Here is a 15,972-nt window from a genome sequence, read left to right on the forward strand (position 1 = left end):
CATCCTGTACGGAGTGGTTATTTTGTAATTGTGACCCGAAATAATGGCAATTAGTCATTAATTATCTAAAATAATAATCCACTTGCACAAAATCTCATTGCATATTTGAAATCAGCTCAAGAAACTCCATAATGCTGTGCAGTTTCACTAAAATTGGTTGGTAAATAAAAACGGACTGGCTTTAGGACCAGTTTGCCGACTTAATTAAGGATGTTCGACCCATTGTCCCTCCTTCCTTGCGCCTAGCTTATTTGACAGGCCTTTGCTGGAGCTCAGCCGGCTCCTTCCCAGCATCACAGGCGACGCGCTAGCTTGTACCGCCACAGAGCAGCAGAGCTCACCGTGTCCAGGGCCTTCTCGTAGACGGCCAGGGCCTCTTGCGGAAGGCCCAGGTCGACCAGCAGCAGGCCATACTGGGTCCACAGGTCCAGGCAGCGTTCGCGGCCGGGGTCGGCCAGCCACGTCCTCGCACACTTCTTGCGCTGCACACGAGAACTTCGTTGCAGCAACAGAGGGCAGCACGCAATTTGTGACGCTGTTGCGGACATGCAGGGCGCAAAATCTGAACCACAGATGAAGGAGGGCGACAGGGACAAGCGCTTGCCATCCTGCTTCGTCTCTCGTTCCGATTTCGTACTTTGCGCGTGTGGAATGCAGTACTGACTCGCCCAAAAAGTCCACCTTCATCAGTTGCGCTTTGTGACCAGGGTTGTGACAGTTATTAAGGGGGGTACACAGGTCTTAAAAATGTTTAGTGCAAAAACCAAAGATGGTACACAAGACCATCTTTGGTTTGTTTGTGTACCGTCTTTGGTTTTTGCGCTAAACATTTTTAAGAACCGTGAACCAACTAGCCCCACAACAAGTTTTGTTAAAATACACTGGTCTTGAAGAAAAAAAAATTGCCGAAAAATCCCATTGTCTGCATTAATTTTATTTCCAGTCTACACATTCGAAACAATGTACCTGCAAAATATTATAGCTAAGTATTTACAAATCTGTCGCCCTTTGAAGTCGCCTAAATGACCATTTTTGCCTACACTTCCAAACTTCGTGCCCTGTTTTCTGAGAACCATTTTTTTCCCTGCAATGTCAACTGATGGGTACAATATCTTTGGATGCACTGGTTAGATCTGTATCATTTTTGCTGCATTTGAAAACTTATGAACTGAACAGTGCAATGAAACCACAAAAAGGTAGAGTATCTTTTTGCTAGCACAATTTTTTACGCAGTTCCTTTTAAAAAATCTTTGGTAATTCACAGCAATTGCAGAAACAATGCTGGAATTACTGCAGTGGTATAGCCGCACTCCCTGGTCCTTCTAGTGCCCAAAGGGATAAAAAAGTATTCGAGTATTCCATAGGTAGACAATGAAAAAAATTGCCCCAAATGGAATGGCATGACATGTTGACCAACTCCGAAATTACACCAGACAGATGAAAACTGACTGCTCATTTGTGCTCATGGTGTTAGAACACATGTAATGTGTTAATCTCGGACACATAGGCTAAAAAACAACAAGAATGCCCTCAAGGCCAGTGTCCCCCGTTAAAGGCCTTGGCTGCTCCCATGATCCAGCCACACCAACCAGCATGGCGATCAATTCTTTTGGGAACGTTGTAGCTGATTGCATGGACACAGCCCACCATGTACTGCAATCAACCCCCCAGTTCCAGTCAGGTCTTCAAAAGGCACTCCCAAATCACACATCCCAGCACTGAGGAACAAAAGTCACGGTAACTTGGCCACAGCAAAGTCCGGGGAAAAACTAGTCATTCACAGCCACTCATCCGCCGTATCACAAACAATTCAGAGGGGAGCGCCTGTGGCTATCTTTTCACATTTATCGCTACACTGAATGCCGCAACAAGGCTTAGCTGTCTTTGCAATTCAAAACATCCCTCAACTGGCTTCCTAACAAAACAGGTCATCCACAACAAACTCCGAAAGACATCCTGCGAGGAGACTGCACCCACCTTGCGGGCATCCCAGCCAGTGGCAAGCCGCAACAGCCGCATGGCCAGCATGGCCAGCTCGTCTCCCAGGCCGCCATCCGAGAAGTGCGGCTTGGCTTGGCTCAGAACCTCGTGGGCAAAGTCGGCCGTGCCCTGGCGCACCTCCCAGCCGGAGGGGAACTCCAGCGCTTCGCTCAACTGCGTGGCCATCTGGAGGTCGACGCCCGGAAGCCGCTCGAAGCAGTCGGCTTCGGCCAGGCTCGAGCCCGTCTGGCTTTTCTGCGGGGCAGCGGAAAAGCAGTTCAGCGAGGCTTCACTGGAATGCTCTTCCTCATGTGAAAGTGGAACACAGGCTGTTGCAAAGTTTTCACCAAAAAATTATGGTGATTCCTCTGTCATAGGAATCGGTGAAACACGAAAGTGAAATGTGCAGCAAAATCTGCAGCTGAGCATGGTTTCCAGGTCAGAAGCTGTTTTGTGGGTGTGCTTGGCGAGCGACATCCTGCTGGCAGGTCGCTTCGGAAAAGGTGTGCTGGCGTCATTCCCATGACGGATATGCCATCGGTGATATGTTGGTTTATCCCGGCATAAAAATTGCATATAAAAATAAAATTGTAGACCTACACGATAAATATGTGCCATCATGGTCACTAACCCCAAGACGTAGTAAAAATCATCATCATCATCATCATCATAATTTTGTGAAACACTGTGCCAAGTTGGCTTTCCTGCGGCACATCTTGGCGTGACATCAGACGCTATCAGCAAAGCCCTGAAAGGTTCCCCATAAAACAACTTTCTTCGAGTCAATGAAAAAAAGATAATGATCGCACAAACCGCAATGTGGGAATCGTTGGATCTATGCTAACCCGCTCCTTCCTTTGTAACTTTCGTTACCATGCCTATTCAATTAAGTCACCAGTGATCACTGCTTTAAATTGCCAATTTCAACGTGCTGGACTTGTTTCTCGTGCACCTAGTGCAGCCAAGTGGTTAGTATAGCCACTGCACTTTTAGAATCAGCTTAAATTTTCCCATTCCAGTGACGCTGGGATTTTCGGAGGCATTTTTTGCGAAAGGGGGGCGTGGCTGATTGATTGATTGATTGTAGGGTTTAACGCGCTAACGCAATGCAGGCGCTGAGGCTCGCCGTAGTGGAGGGCTCCGGATTAATTTTGACCACCTGGGGATCTTTAACGTGCGCCGAAATCTCGTACACACATGTGTTTTTGCTTTTTGCCTCCACCAGAAAAGCAATCGCCGCGGCCCGGAATCGAACCCGCGACCTCGTGCTCAGCAGCACAACACCTTAGCCACTGAGCCACTGCGGCGGGTAGGGGGCGTGGCTGCTACACTTGACAAAAAGGCATGCGGTTCGTGGTTATGCGGCAATACCACCAAGTTTTCTTGTTCAAAAGGCTCCCAGCCAATAGAGTACCAAATTATGCTGTCAGCTTTGTAATCTGACTGCATTGAAAGGCGATAAGTACTTGAAAATGACCCCCGTTATTCACTAGTGAGCTTCAGTCCGGAGAAAGAGTATGGTAGCTTTATTCGGCCACAGCTTATTTCTGGAGGTCCCCCCCCCCCCCCCCTGTGTCTGACAAGCGGACCTGGCATAATCAGCCAGTTTTCAGAAGTTTCGGTATGCCGTGATCGTCCAACCGTTGCCGAAACTGCTGAAAACTGGCTGATTATGTCGGTCCACTTGTTAGACACAGGGGGGGGGGGGGGGACCTCCAGAAATAAGCTGTGGCCGAATAAAGCTACCATACTCTTTCTCCGGACTGAAGCTCACTAGTGAATAACGGGGGTCATTTTCAAGTACTTATCGCCTTTCAATGCAGTCAGATTACAATACTCCAAAGTAAATCCTTAAAAAGCCGTTAAAAGTGTGTCATGGTTGCCAACATTCCTTCCCGCAGGCCACGTATGGCTGGTAGATGTAAAAATTCCGATTTGAAAAGTTCCAGGGCAAGGTTGTTTTCAGTGATGCCCTTTCATTTAGGATAGAGAAAACATACTTGACAAAAATTGGCTGTCTGCCCTTTTAACGTGCGTTGAAATCTCAACACATCAAAGTTTCCGCTTTTCGCCTCCATCTTAAAAGCAGCAGCCATCGCGGCTGTGAATTGAACCTGCACTGTCCTCGGGTTCAACCAAGGTACAGTGTGCTAAAAGAGAGAGGTGTATCGTACGTTCGGGGCTGGTTAAAAGGGTCCCTTCTGCGATGAAAATTTCTGCTGATGAACTCCTGTTGGAAGCAGCGCCCCTGGTGGCCGCTGCTCACCTGTTGGTTGCATAAGTTTTCTTTGCTAAAATAATCCTTATGTATTGTCCTAAAGAGTCTTGTTTCTTCATTTCATTAAATAAAGTTCTATAAAACTTGTCAAATAATTGCTTAATTTGATTAACTCATAGGTGGCGCTGGCTGCAACAGGAGTTCTCTGGGGAATGCCTGTGCGACGTGCAGTTTTTTTAACGCAAAAGCCATTGGTGCTCTCCATTGGTCTTTCCCCCGAACAACACACCTTTACCTTCTAGCACACTGTAACCACGGCGAGTCGGGGGGAAATTCCGCTCACCTCGGGGTCCACCCCCGTGAGGAGGGACACCCACACCCGGAAGAGCTGCAGCCTGGCGGCGGGCTCCCTGAGGCGGAACAGGGCGGGCCCCACGTCCTCGAAGAGCACCATGCGCTCGGGGTCCTCCGAGGTCACCTCCTCGGACGAGAGGTCCGGCCGGTAGGGGCGCCACTGGCACAGGTCGCGCAGGCTCTCCAGCCGCAGCCACGTCTCCGCCAGGCTCGCCCCCCGCTGCGCCACGATCTCGTCCTCCTGGGCCTGGCAGTCGCCGTCGTCTGCACGCAGGAAAGCAAGGGCACCCCAACTTGTTTCTTTAGCGCAGAAGCCTTCCTATATGGACACTCACAGAGGAAACTCGTCTGTCCATCTGTGGCACTTCGTGTGTTACACTCTCGCCCCGTACGGAAAGGCTATTTACAGAGGAAGACTTCATACTCTTGATGTTCAACACCTTACACTGACCTGGAGAAAGAAAAGAAAATGGCCGCATTTCCAGTCCACGGATGATGGTGACGGTGCGGAGTACGGGGACTCGAAATGACATCCAAGTTGTGCCCCGAGTGACACCCGATTTGCACCCCGCCCATCATTCGATTTGAGCCGTGAGTTGCACCTTGTGCGCACGGATGGACACGGAAGGACACTGGGAGATCCTAATGCACTCAGCGCCGTTACAGATGAGGGAGTAAGCCGTTTGACTTTCACGTACTAACTCACGGTCTTAGCCCAATGGGTAAGACAACTGACACTAACTCTGTCTGTCTACCAGATACAGGCTGAAATCCTGTCACTGCCTGCGTGACTTTTTGCGATTGTAAATGCTATGCGCACGCGGACAGACATTGTGAGGTCCTAAGGTGCTCGCACCTAAAAAGAAAAAGGCCCCGCATCTAACTGCTTCGCTGCAACTGTCGTCTTTCGACGACAGTTGCAGTCAGCCCTGCCACATAAATCTCTCCCCACTCCCTGCTCCCATCCCTTTCACTCTTGCTCTCCTGTCTCCGTCTTCCCGAGACAAACGCAACGAAGGTTTCCGGAATTTATTTTTACTGCGCCCACGCTGTTGCTACGCCACCTGTCGGGAACTGCTGTTACTGTTGCAAGCCACAAGACCAATTCTACAGTGCCAGCCCTGTTTGTATTTTGGGGTCAAAATATTGTATTGAAAGTGTTTTTTTGTATAGTTTGCTATAGCAGAGATTACACCTGTATCTATTCTTGATCTTAAAATTGCTGCCACTGCCAGTTATTCATTTAAAATCTGCTCCAAATACCTACGCCTGTTTCCTTTTTGCCCACCAATGTTCTCAAGTACAGGGTATGCTACCACGCTTAATGGTTTGGAATCACTTTGCCTACATAGCCATTTCATTCAAGTGTTCCCTTTAACTTTTGGCCAGAACTACAATCTAGGGACAGACCGACAGACCAAAATTCCCACATGTAAGCAGCCAAAGAAAGACATGCTCATAGTGGTGATTGCATAGCACCCTATACGCCTCGAGCGCGGCCTGTAGGGGCGCCACTGAAATCCCCCTAGCGGCCCGTTTTGAAAGCAGGCGCGGGAGTCCGCGCCCCGCTCCCCAGTGCCGCCGCTGCTTTTGCGGCACGTTCACGACTGAGATTTACCGTTTGTGGGCGTTTGAAATTCATGTTTGTGTGGAGCAGTCACTCTGTTTGCAAATGGGGTGTGTTTACGAGAGTGTAAATGTTTCCGACGCGATCTTAGTGTGGTATTTTCGGTCTGTATAAGCGCCAGGTGTGTGTCACAGAGCAGCGTCGCGGAATCGGCGTATGATGGAGCCGATTGTAGTTACACTGACCTGAATTTACTAGCCGTGTCTCCGTAACCACCGGTTCCTCAGATGTTCATGCTACGGCTATACACTACGATTTAAATCGGTTTTGTGCGCTTACATAATCAGCGGAGCACTCATACCTGACACCACACCAGTTATGTTTGCCAATATTATACCTCAGATATTGATCACCACCATTTACAAGCCAGTCTGTGTTAATTTCGGGAATATTCAACAAACGTACGATGGACAATGCATAATTATATTCGGGGATCAGCACACGACAGAGTCGTCTTGTCGTGAGGTGCGCGCCCGCAGACCTTCCTTTGCTACATATATCCTCTGCGAGCAGCGCGGAGACGGGCTTACAATATAATCCGCGTCCGAGACTAAATGCTTCGTCGAAATATCGTCATATGGCACAGGGAGCCTGCAGAATAAACCAGAAACTGAAATCAGAGGGCGTTATCACATACCACACTCTTCCAACGACACATTTCATCGCTTGTTGAATAGCCTACCCTGTATACTTCCAAAAATGCGTCCGCCGTACGATCAGCTCTTCGTTGAAGTAGAAAAACAAAAGGAAAGTGAACGCGAGATTTATGTGTGGGATTACTAAAACGTTCATTGCTTGATTCCGCTCCGCATTTGTACACGGCGTCCCCCTCCCCGCCCCCCCCCCCCCCCCCCCAACCGATTTCTCGCGAAATAGCAGTGCATTTCGCGTATAGTTGGTCTAGTGAAACCTACCTGGCTTAAGTTTAGACGAACGTCTTTAGCATGCCAGAAGCTGCATTGTTTTTTTTTTTCCGTTAGAGCTATTATGTTTCTAAATTCCGCATTGGCACAGCATTTATTTTTCTGTGGTTTCATTTCCTTGGTTCTTGCTATATGGCGTGTGTGGGCACATATTTAACGACGCACAGGCTTGGAAAATACTTTACATTTTCGCATGGTTTATATTCTTATAAAAGGCATAAGTTATTGTCCGGTATTGGGTAATCACATCCCCGAAACATATTTTTCTGCGGCGTATATATGCGAAACGAAGCCGCATTCGTTGTCCACGCTGCAAAATGAAGCCATTTGCCAGTATCTCTCACTGTGCCAGTATCAGGTCTAAACGAGGCGTCAGTAGAATTCATTTGTGCCTGATGTTTTGGAGGTGACATGGGTGATATGTTGCTGCCGTCGCCGACGCCCAGAAGAGCGGCGACGAAGCGCGCAGAACCGCGTCCCCGGGTCGCTCTTGCAGGCGATCGCATACTCTGCGAAGACGCAGCTGCTTTTTAAGTGACCTAAACGTACTCTTTGCCTATATTCCTCACCATAACAAGTTTTTTTACGGCGTGGAAAGGCGAAAAGAAGCGAAATAGAACCAAAACACTGCACGAGCCCCTATCAGTCACGCAGCGCAAATCCCGTCAACGCCGCGGAGAAGCGGCGGCAGGCGGCGCAGCGATCGCGAAGCTCGAGGCGTATACCGATACGCAGGGTCTTGTGGAGGTATCTAATAAAAGGCCCTTTTGCCTTCAAACACTGCTTTGTGGCACCCAACTGAGGACATCAACATCTCAGTTAAGAACATCCATCCCACTCTGCTTCATCAAGCAGAGTGTGTTCAAGCTCTCATGTGGTGTGACTGCACCAATACATCTGCGTTGTGCCGTGTGTTTCGTGGGCCCAAAGAAGGGAAGTTTTCCGGTGTCGGAAAAGAAGTTTTGGAGGGCCTTGATGGCACGGAAGACGATGCGCTGTGGGCCGACAATAAATACGAAGCACCTCCAATTGCAACTGGGGGGCCACTAGGATGTTGTGAATGAAAAAATTCATTACATAGTTACCGTAGTGTTTTTGCTAGAATGGTAAGACTCTTCTTCTCTTACCATCCTGATTGTATGAAACTTCAACTTTTAAATACATGTCGCAACTTTTTCCCGCGTACTGAACCCTCCCCCAAATTCATGGCTAATTTTCTGGAAAAAAAAAAATAAACATAAAATAAGGTGAGTTCATTACGCAAGTAAATACAGCACGTTCTTAAAGGCGGCAGACTTTCTTGGGCAACTTAAACACAAAAATTTTGGTCTGTCTGTCTCTCTCTCCATTCAGCCACTCAGGAAAAACTTAAAAGAATTCTGTAAAGAGAAGTTCGTCAAGCAAAACATTTCCAAACCACCCAATATGGTAACATACCGTATTTTTGCGCGTATAACCCGCACCAAAACTGAAAATTTCACGCGTGAAGTAGAAGTGCAGATTATATGCGAGGTATTTCCTGTGGTGCTGCTTCACTGCAATGCGCATAGGGCCGTGATGCTCCTACAGCAGTACTAGCAACTAAGCCTCTGTTACCCCACTGACAGTGCTTATTTTGCACCCATAGGTCCACAATATACTAACATGGAAAAATTTATGCGGCAAGTCCTCTACTTACGTATTCAGCTAGGTAAGTTCTTCTGCATAAGCAAATGTGTAATGTTGCTTGAGTAGTAGCTTTAGTCCATTTTTTTATATATGAAATACGCGGGCAATACGCGGGGATATATTTTTTTTTCTACGTCGACGGAAAGTGGCGGTGCGGGTTATACGCGCGAAAATACGGTAATTCAAACTTGTTGACATCGTTGAGCAACAAGACAACATTAGGAATGCTCAAGGCAAAGCATCAATGCATAAGCAGTATCAGCAGTGCCATCTCAATTGGAGCTGAACCTCGTTATAAGAAACACTGATGTAAGAGACAAATGGGTATAAGAGACACTATTGACCCACATGGTTGGCTGCCCTATCTTTCCCATTAAATCGACCTCTTTTATAACAGACATCGGATGTAGAAGATTGGTTATAAGGGACAAGTCATCCTTGAACTGTAATTAATAATCTCACTTGTAACAGACATTTTAACTTCAGACGCAGTGCCACCAGTCACTAATTGCAGTTGCTTCCATCCTGGAAGCACAGGTGGACGACAGACTCCTGCAGTCGCTATTTATTATAACTTCAGCAAACACACAGTGGTTCAGTCAGCTGTGAAATGACGATGAGAAGCGCTGCCAATGGAAATGCAACTGACAGAAGTGGTTGAAGCTTACTGCCGTCCATTGAATGGAGCGCGATCACACATGCGGGTTCTCCCACTCGCATAGCTCCCAATCAAGAAGCATCGCAGATGTTGAGTCCTGCAAGCATAATGAATAGCCCGAGCCCACAGCGGAAGAAGCTGTGCGCTCTGGCTATTCATCAGGCTTGTGAACTCAACATGTACGATTCATCTTCCACAAACGAGGAAAGAAAAAAAAGCTTGCAGAATCGGTTGTAAAATACAGTGTAAATACAGTCATGAAGCAAACAAGATTCGGAACTGTTTCATAAATTCTGGGGGCCGAACATAAATTAGAATGGATCTTTTGCAACATGCTGTAGCGTTCTTTTGAGCTTATTTTAGTCATATGGTGCCCACATTGAACTAGGGTCTGATTAGTAAGTGAAAAAATGGTTCCCTGCTTATAAGAGACATCTGATATAAGAGACAGAAACTGCGCCCCGGTACGTGTCTCTTATAAAGGGGTTCAACTGTACATGTGTGGTCGAAATTTGCGACAGCAAACAAAAAAATATGCGTTGAAACGATTGTTTTGACTCGTAAATACTACAGGCGGCTAACACCCTAGCCTAGACCTCGTGGGGGCATTCCAAGAAGTTGAAAAGTACAGAAAGGTTCCAGGAGACAGCCTGCAAGGAGTGGAATGCGAGAGGAGTGAGTTGAATTCAGCAGACATTCTCTTGCGTTCGCTGTGGGAGAAGGTGGGAGCTACATGGCAGGGGCGGAAAATGTCGACAAAAGCGACAGCGTAGAGAACCCATCCCCCCACACCTTAGCATTCTAGGATGAAGGACACGTCTGTCTCACAGTGACAAAAGAATGTCACAGTGACAAAAAGAACCTCACCGAAAAGAATGTGTAAAACCAGTGACAAAAAACAGGGGAACCCTGTGTAGATGCGACGCATCGTTGGGTTCACTTGGTGTTTCTGTTGGATTGATTCTGAAATCGCGTGAAACGTGTCGGGAACGCGTATGATTATTATGTTTTATGATTATTATTATGTTTTACTGGCCAATCTTGGTCAATCTCTCTAAGTGGTATGCTTGGGGCTTCGCTGTCGCAACGACCTTTACTCCATCATTGTTGCTGTAAGTGGGAGCTTCTTTTCTTTTATTGCAAGTAGAGGTGTGCGAATATTCGAAACTTCGAATATTCAATTTGAATTTTTTGGTATTCGATTCGATTCGAACGACACTTTTATTGTTCGAAATATTCGAACCACCCAAAACTAAAAAAAAAAAAAAATTCAGAGCGTGTCTGCATCGGTGTTTATTTACAGTGGACTCTCGATGATACGATTCTGGGGGTGCGAATTTCAGCATGATACGAATTTCCGCAAAGTCCCGGTGAAATTGCATCGTTTGCAATGGGAAAAATTTCGGCTGTTACGAACGGACCTGCGCGGCCCGGCGGAAGATACGAACGAGCCGGCGAGGCACCCAACTGCCGAACGAGCAAGTGACGGCTCTCGCTCCCCTGTTTGTCACTCTTTCTCCAGAAACGGCCGGGCTGTTGTTTTCTGCTCGCGAAAGCGCTCTGCGCACGCCCAACGCGCTGACACCGCCGCGAAACCACCCCCACGCTGCGCGCGGCGCGGCCGGCGGCGTCAACATGGCGTCAGCTCCAGCCGCGAAGTGGCGCGGGCGCTCGAGCGACCGCTTCTAACCGCTCTTTAAAATGCGGCTCGAGGCACATACGAAGTTGCTTGTGCGGTAAAGGAGCTGATAATGCATGCGAAAACGGTACTATAAAACATCATCCGCGCCGCTAGTGAAAGCGGCCATAAAATATTTGCCGGGGTGCTAAGCCTAACCATCTCCGGCGGAGCCAAGCCGGCTGTCTCGATCTTATCGCAAGTAGTCAGGCTCCTCCATTCTGCCGCGCGCGTCGTGCGTCATTTTCTGACCGAGGTAGGCGCTACCGCGGGCGCGAAATCGTCGATGTGGGCGTGAAAATACAGCGCTCGCAGAGCCGAGGCGAGCGAATCGCGTGCAAAAACGCACCATGCGGTTCATGCTTGGCTGTTGCGGCGTGTAGCGAGCTTGGGCACAGCGAGTGAGGAGACGAGCGCGAAGCTTTACGTGCTCCAGAAAGGACTGCTTTGCGACACGGGGGTTAAAAAAAGCAGAAAAAATCACGAATTTCTTCACGCGAAAGTAGGAAAAGAAATAAACGAAAACTTTTTTCAGCGCTAAATTTTTTGGTCTGTGTTGGTTCATACGAATTTCGGATGTTACGAATATTTTTCGCGGTCCCGCGAGATTAGTATCGTCGAGATTTTACTGTATCAGCGCGCGGCAATGTGCACGGGCTCGGGCATCTGGTAAAGTGGTGACGAGCAGGAGGTTGTCACTGCTCCCCGAACATGTCAAGCAGTTAACCTTTCTCCAGGTTAACATTTAAGTGAGTGCAGACCTTAACCTGTTGAGTGCAATGGTATTGTGTAATTCCTAATTTTACTTTGTGTGATTTGTTGTGCAATAAAGTTGCAGTTTTTGTGTCTCTAGATGGTGAAAACATTAATTTTACAAAAAACAATAAGTATTCGTATTCGAAAAATATTCGAAAAATATTCGATTCGATTCGAACGTTGTTTTTATTATTCGAATTCGCTTCGAAATTAAAAAATTGATATTCGCACACCCCTAATTGCAAGTGTTAATCATTGCCCCATCATGCGTTGTACCAGTAGCTTCTTGACGTAGTTTGAGTGAGTCAAGGATATAAGGCGCGTTCGTAGCATCTGATTCTGTCTCGGTTTTGTGGCGCACTTGCTTTTTTGGAAGAGCACCATGTACCTCGCGTTCCGCCCACAGGGTCGTGGGATCGAAACCGGGCGCCGCTAACTATTATTTTTTTTTATAACGTAGGGGGAGGGGTGTGGACGGACAACGCCGTATGGAGGGACAAGGCGAGTGAATGAGCTGCAGTCGCATCTAAAACAAGAAAGAGAGATAGTGAAATAGGGTACCCTGTAAGTCACTGCACATTGAACTATACTAGTACTGCGTTGTGTTCTTTGTTTTAATCACCTCCCCGCCTTATGCAGTGTTCATGAAGGCCCTTAGGGTACTAAGATGAAAAAAATTAAGCCCAGATACATGCAGTGTGGAATCTGCTTATTAAGCGGCGGAGCTGTCGCTCTCGTGTGTCATTTCGAACATCAGCGGGCACTCACCCAAAAAACGGCAGCACTGTCGCCATGCAAATTCTACGGTTTGCGCAAAGGAGTCTGCAGCTGAACGTCAGCAATGGGAGGTAGGGAAACCCGACCCTGCGAAACCACTGCACTCTCAATCGGCAAGTCTGGGAGCCTGCTCCTACCTTTACGGCCTCCGGCACACTTTCCAAAAGGTGTGACATACAACAGCTAATAAAGTAAAAATAAAACAACACTGCACCCGCACTCCCCTCCGAAGCCCAGAGGGACAAGAGCCACCGCTGCTCACCCCTCTGCCCGCCCTGGCTGGCCGCCTCCGCCGCCGCCTGCTCGGCACTGAGCTGCATGAGGTGCGCCCAGCCACGGGCACCCGCGTCCCCGAAGCGGGCCACCCCGCTGTCCCAGAAGGGCTCGAGCAGGGCCAGGGCGCTGTCCAGCGAGGCTTCCCCTTGCAGCTGGGGCGGGCAGCGCAGGCTGAGCTCGGCCAGGGCCTGGCAGGTGGCCACCGCCCGCTCCCACTGGCCGGCCTGGCACAGGAACACGCCGTACTGACGGCACACCTCTGGGGAGGGAGGAGCGAAAGGTTCGGGCTTGAGCTGAGGCACCGCAGACGCTGATCCCAGCCTGGCTTGCACTTTAGCACGCCCCAAAGATTCAACACACGATGCACTTGTGGGTAGTGCGAGGGATGAAGAAAGGAACAGCAAGGGGAGAGGGGGAGGCCCTGGCATCACTTGGGGTACCACAGTGCGAGGGATGAGGAAAGGAACAGCAAGGGTGAGAGCGGAAGGCCTTGGCATCACTTAGGGTACCACACACCATAAGGTTTCGTACTAATATATGCCAAAGGGAAATCTGTAGCTGCAATCATGCACTGTCATGGGCACCGCCATAGCAACTAGACGCGTTCCTCTCATTTTGGCTTGGGTTGCCACATGCCTTATTTTTGCTCCTCAGGCCACAATATTAAAAAAGGGTTACTTTTTTTTATTTACCATATACTGCGAACGATTTAAGGCTCAAAGAGGAAAGGTGCCGCATGTTCAAAGGTCAATCGAGGGTACAACAAAGTTACAACAAAATTGTTAATAAAAAAAAAAGAAAAACATATTTTCTTGCTCATTTTATATGCAGTTTCTAATCAATCTCTGACAAAAAATAATAGTTTGCACCTCTGCTCTTGTACTGATAAAGCAACTCTAAGTAATCTTTTACAACACCACTGGTCATTTTTTTTTTTTGCAGCCACAGGCAACTTTTGGGCTTGATGGCGCGCCATCCAATATGTATTCCTAGCAGCACAGCCAGTATGCACTAAACTCCAGATGTATGCATTGGTATTAATTATTTCCTTAAAAAATTCAATCTGTCATATGCTGCGACAGTAACGCACATTTTTAACGCTGTAAACACGTTTTTATTCCGAACTCAGGTCTGTTTGCATGATTACTAGAAGTGCATGGGAAACGTTGCGCAAAAAAGACGATATGGCTCACTCACACCGCGACACACGTCTACTGTAACATATCGTACTTTGCTTATCCCTGACATGGCATGTCCGGTCACTTTTAGGAATGAATCTAGTGCTGCAGGCATTAATTACAACTGCTTGCATTCAATCGTAGCCGGCTGCACAGTCAGGCGATGTTCCAGTGGCAATGCAGTGCGCGCCGCAGCTTTTGTCGCGCCGACTGTTTCTTTCCCAAGGGTAGCGAGCCTACTGTGAAACAAAGCAATGACTAAGAGCGTAAAACTCGCAAATCAGACTAAAACTTCACTTCACAAACCGCTATCACAAGCGCACACACCACGGTAAAGTAACACGCACCACGAAGTGTTTGATGACTTCTGCCTTTTGAGTCACGCAACTTCCCGTTATCTGGCTCGTGATCTCAGGCATTTCCATCGTGACAACGTCTGTGTTGAGTACCACAGCAGATAAAATGACTGAGCAGAAACTTGGCCGGGTGAAGCAGCGAAAATGAACTCAGAAACGCGCACTACGCAGTTCAGGCAGCCGCTATCTTGTGTTGCCACAGTGATGCCCAAACGGGGAGGGGGGGGGGGGGGGTCGCTTCAGCGCGCCTCAACCGGAGGGCCAATTGCACTTCAGCATCTACCGTATTTACTCGCGTAATTCTCGCACTCGTGTAATCCTCGCACCCCTAATGTGAGCCACCAAAACTTGAATTTTTTGGTTCCTCGCATAATCCTCGCACCCCCAACTTTGCAGCGGCGAAAGTTGCTTGCTCGCGAAACCCGCATGGTGCACGCGCTCTCCAATGCGCGCCCTCCCCCACTGCCTCTCCGTTTGGCGGAGAGCCAGGGAGAGCGCTGTGTATCCAAGGCCATCCAGGCGCCCTAACAACCTGCATGGCTACTCCCTAACAGGCGCCTTAACACGCTACTCACACTGTCCTTGAGCCGGTTTCGCGCGTGTTTCGCGTGCGCGCAACTAGACGGTGTTCGCGCAGCCCGCTGTCGTGTCGTCGTCGTGGTCCCGCCGTTGAGCGGCAGCAGTCAGTGAGTCACCCGCGTCAGTGGTGGATAGCTCGCTGCCGTTTTGAGAACTTTTTTAAGTGCGAATGCACTTCTTAAGCGACCCTGAACCTGCGTCCACCGGCGATGTCCGCATAGCATACCCACGTGGGGGATTGGCCAGGAATCTCCTCGTCTTCCTTGGCAACGGGGGGAGATGGGCACGCGCTGCCTGGCCGCTGACATGGCACATACCCAAGTGGGGGATTGGCCAGGAATCTCCTCGTCTTCCTTGGCAACGGGGGGAGATGGGCGCGCGCTACCTGGCCGCTGACATGGCACATACCCACGTGGGGGATTGGCCAGGAATCGGGCGTGAGAAGGGCTAATGCACCCGCTTAAAGGAGTACTGACACGAAATTTCAAAGCTGAGATCTGCTCTAGCAATCAAGTACAACGACAACACAAATAGGTGTCTGTGAATAAATGCATCTTTCTTTCTTTGTAGTTGTGTGTGTGTGTGTGATCTCTCCTTCGCGAACATTACCGAACCGCGCAAATTCAACTCGTGCATTCGCACTTTCACATTCTTCCCCTCGGGGAAATGCGGGGAATTTTATCTAATTATTTTGTGCTTGGTGCCACTTCGCCATGGGGAGGAACGCCAGCTACACCGCCGCTATCAAATTGAAAGCGAAAGAGTACGCGATCGAACACGGCAACCGTGCCGCAGGCAGGCACTTCGGCGTCACCGACTTCAACGTGCGTTACTGGAGCGTGCACCATGCACACACATACGACGACGAGATAGGGCGCGCGCCAGAAAGCAAAGGCGGCAATTTCATGATCGCTGATCGACGGGAGATTGTTTACGTTGTAAAT

At 48.8% G+C, this 15,972-nt stretch overlaps 1 protein-coding gene across 1 annotated transcript in view; it reads right to left on the reverse strand.

The window, feature by feature from the left end:
• Positions 1 to 15,972, reverse strand: part of LOC144177961 (nuclear exosome regulator NRDE2-like) — a 76,988-nt gene that overhangs the window by 24,682 nt on the left and 36,334 nt on the right. Inside the window, exons 9-12 of the mRNA XM_077705520.1 lie at positions 12,902 to 13,174; positions 4,542 to 4,816; positions 1,978 to 2,235; positions 342 to 482 (exon numbers count right to left, since the gene is read on the reverse strand). Of these exons, the coding sequence (XP_077561646.1) occupies positions 342 to 482; positions 1,978 to 2,235; positions 4,542 to 4,816; positions 12,902 to 13,174 (947 nt within the window). The remainder of the gene's footprint in view (positions 1 to 341; positions 483 to 1,977; positions 2,236 to 4,541; positions 4,817 to 12,901; positions 13,175 to 15,972) is intronic.

This window comes from Haemaphysalis longicornis, unplaced genomic scaffold (genome assembly GCF_048455015.1).
Source record: "Haemaphysalis longicornis isolate Haplotype H1 unplaced genomic scaffold, Haemaphysalis longicornis Haplotype H1 scaffold_35, whole genome shotgun sequence".
Taxonomy (NCBI): Eukaryota; Metazoa; Arthropoda; class Arachnida; order Ixodida; family Ixodidae; genus Haemaphysalis; species Haemaphysalis longicornis.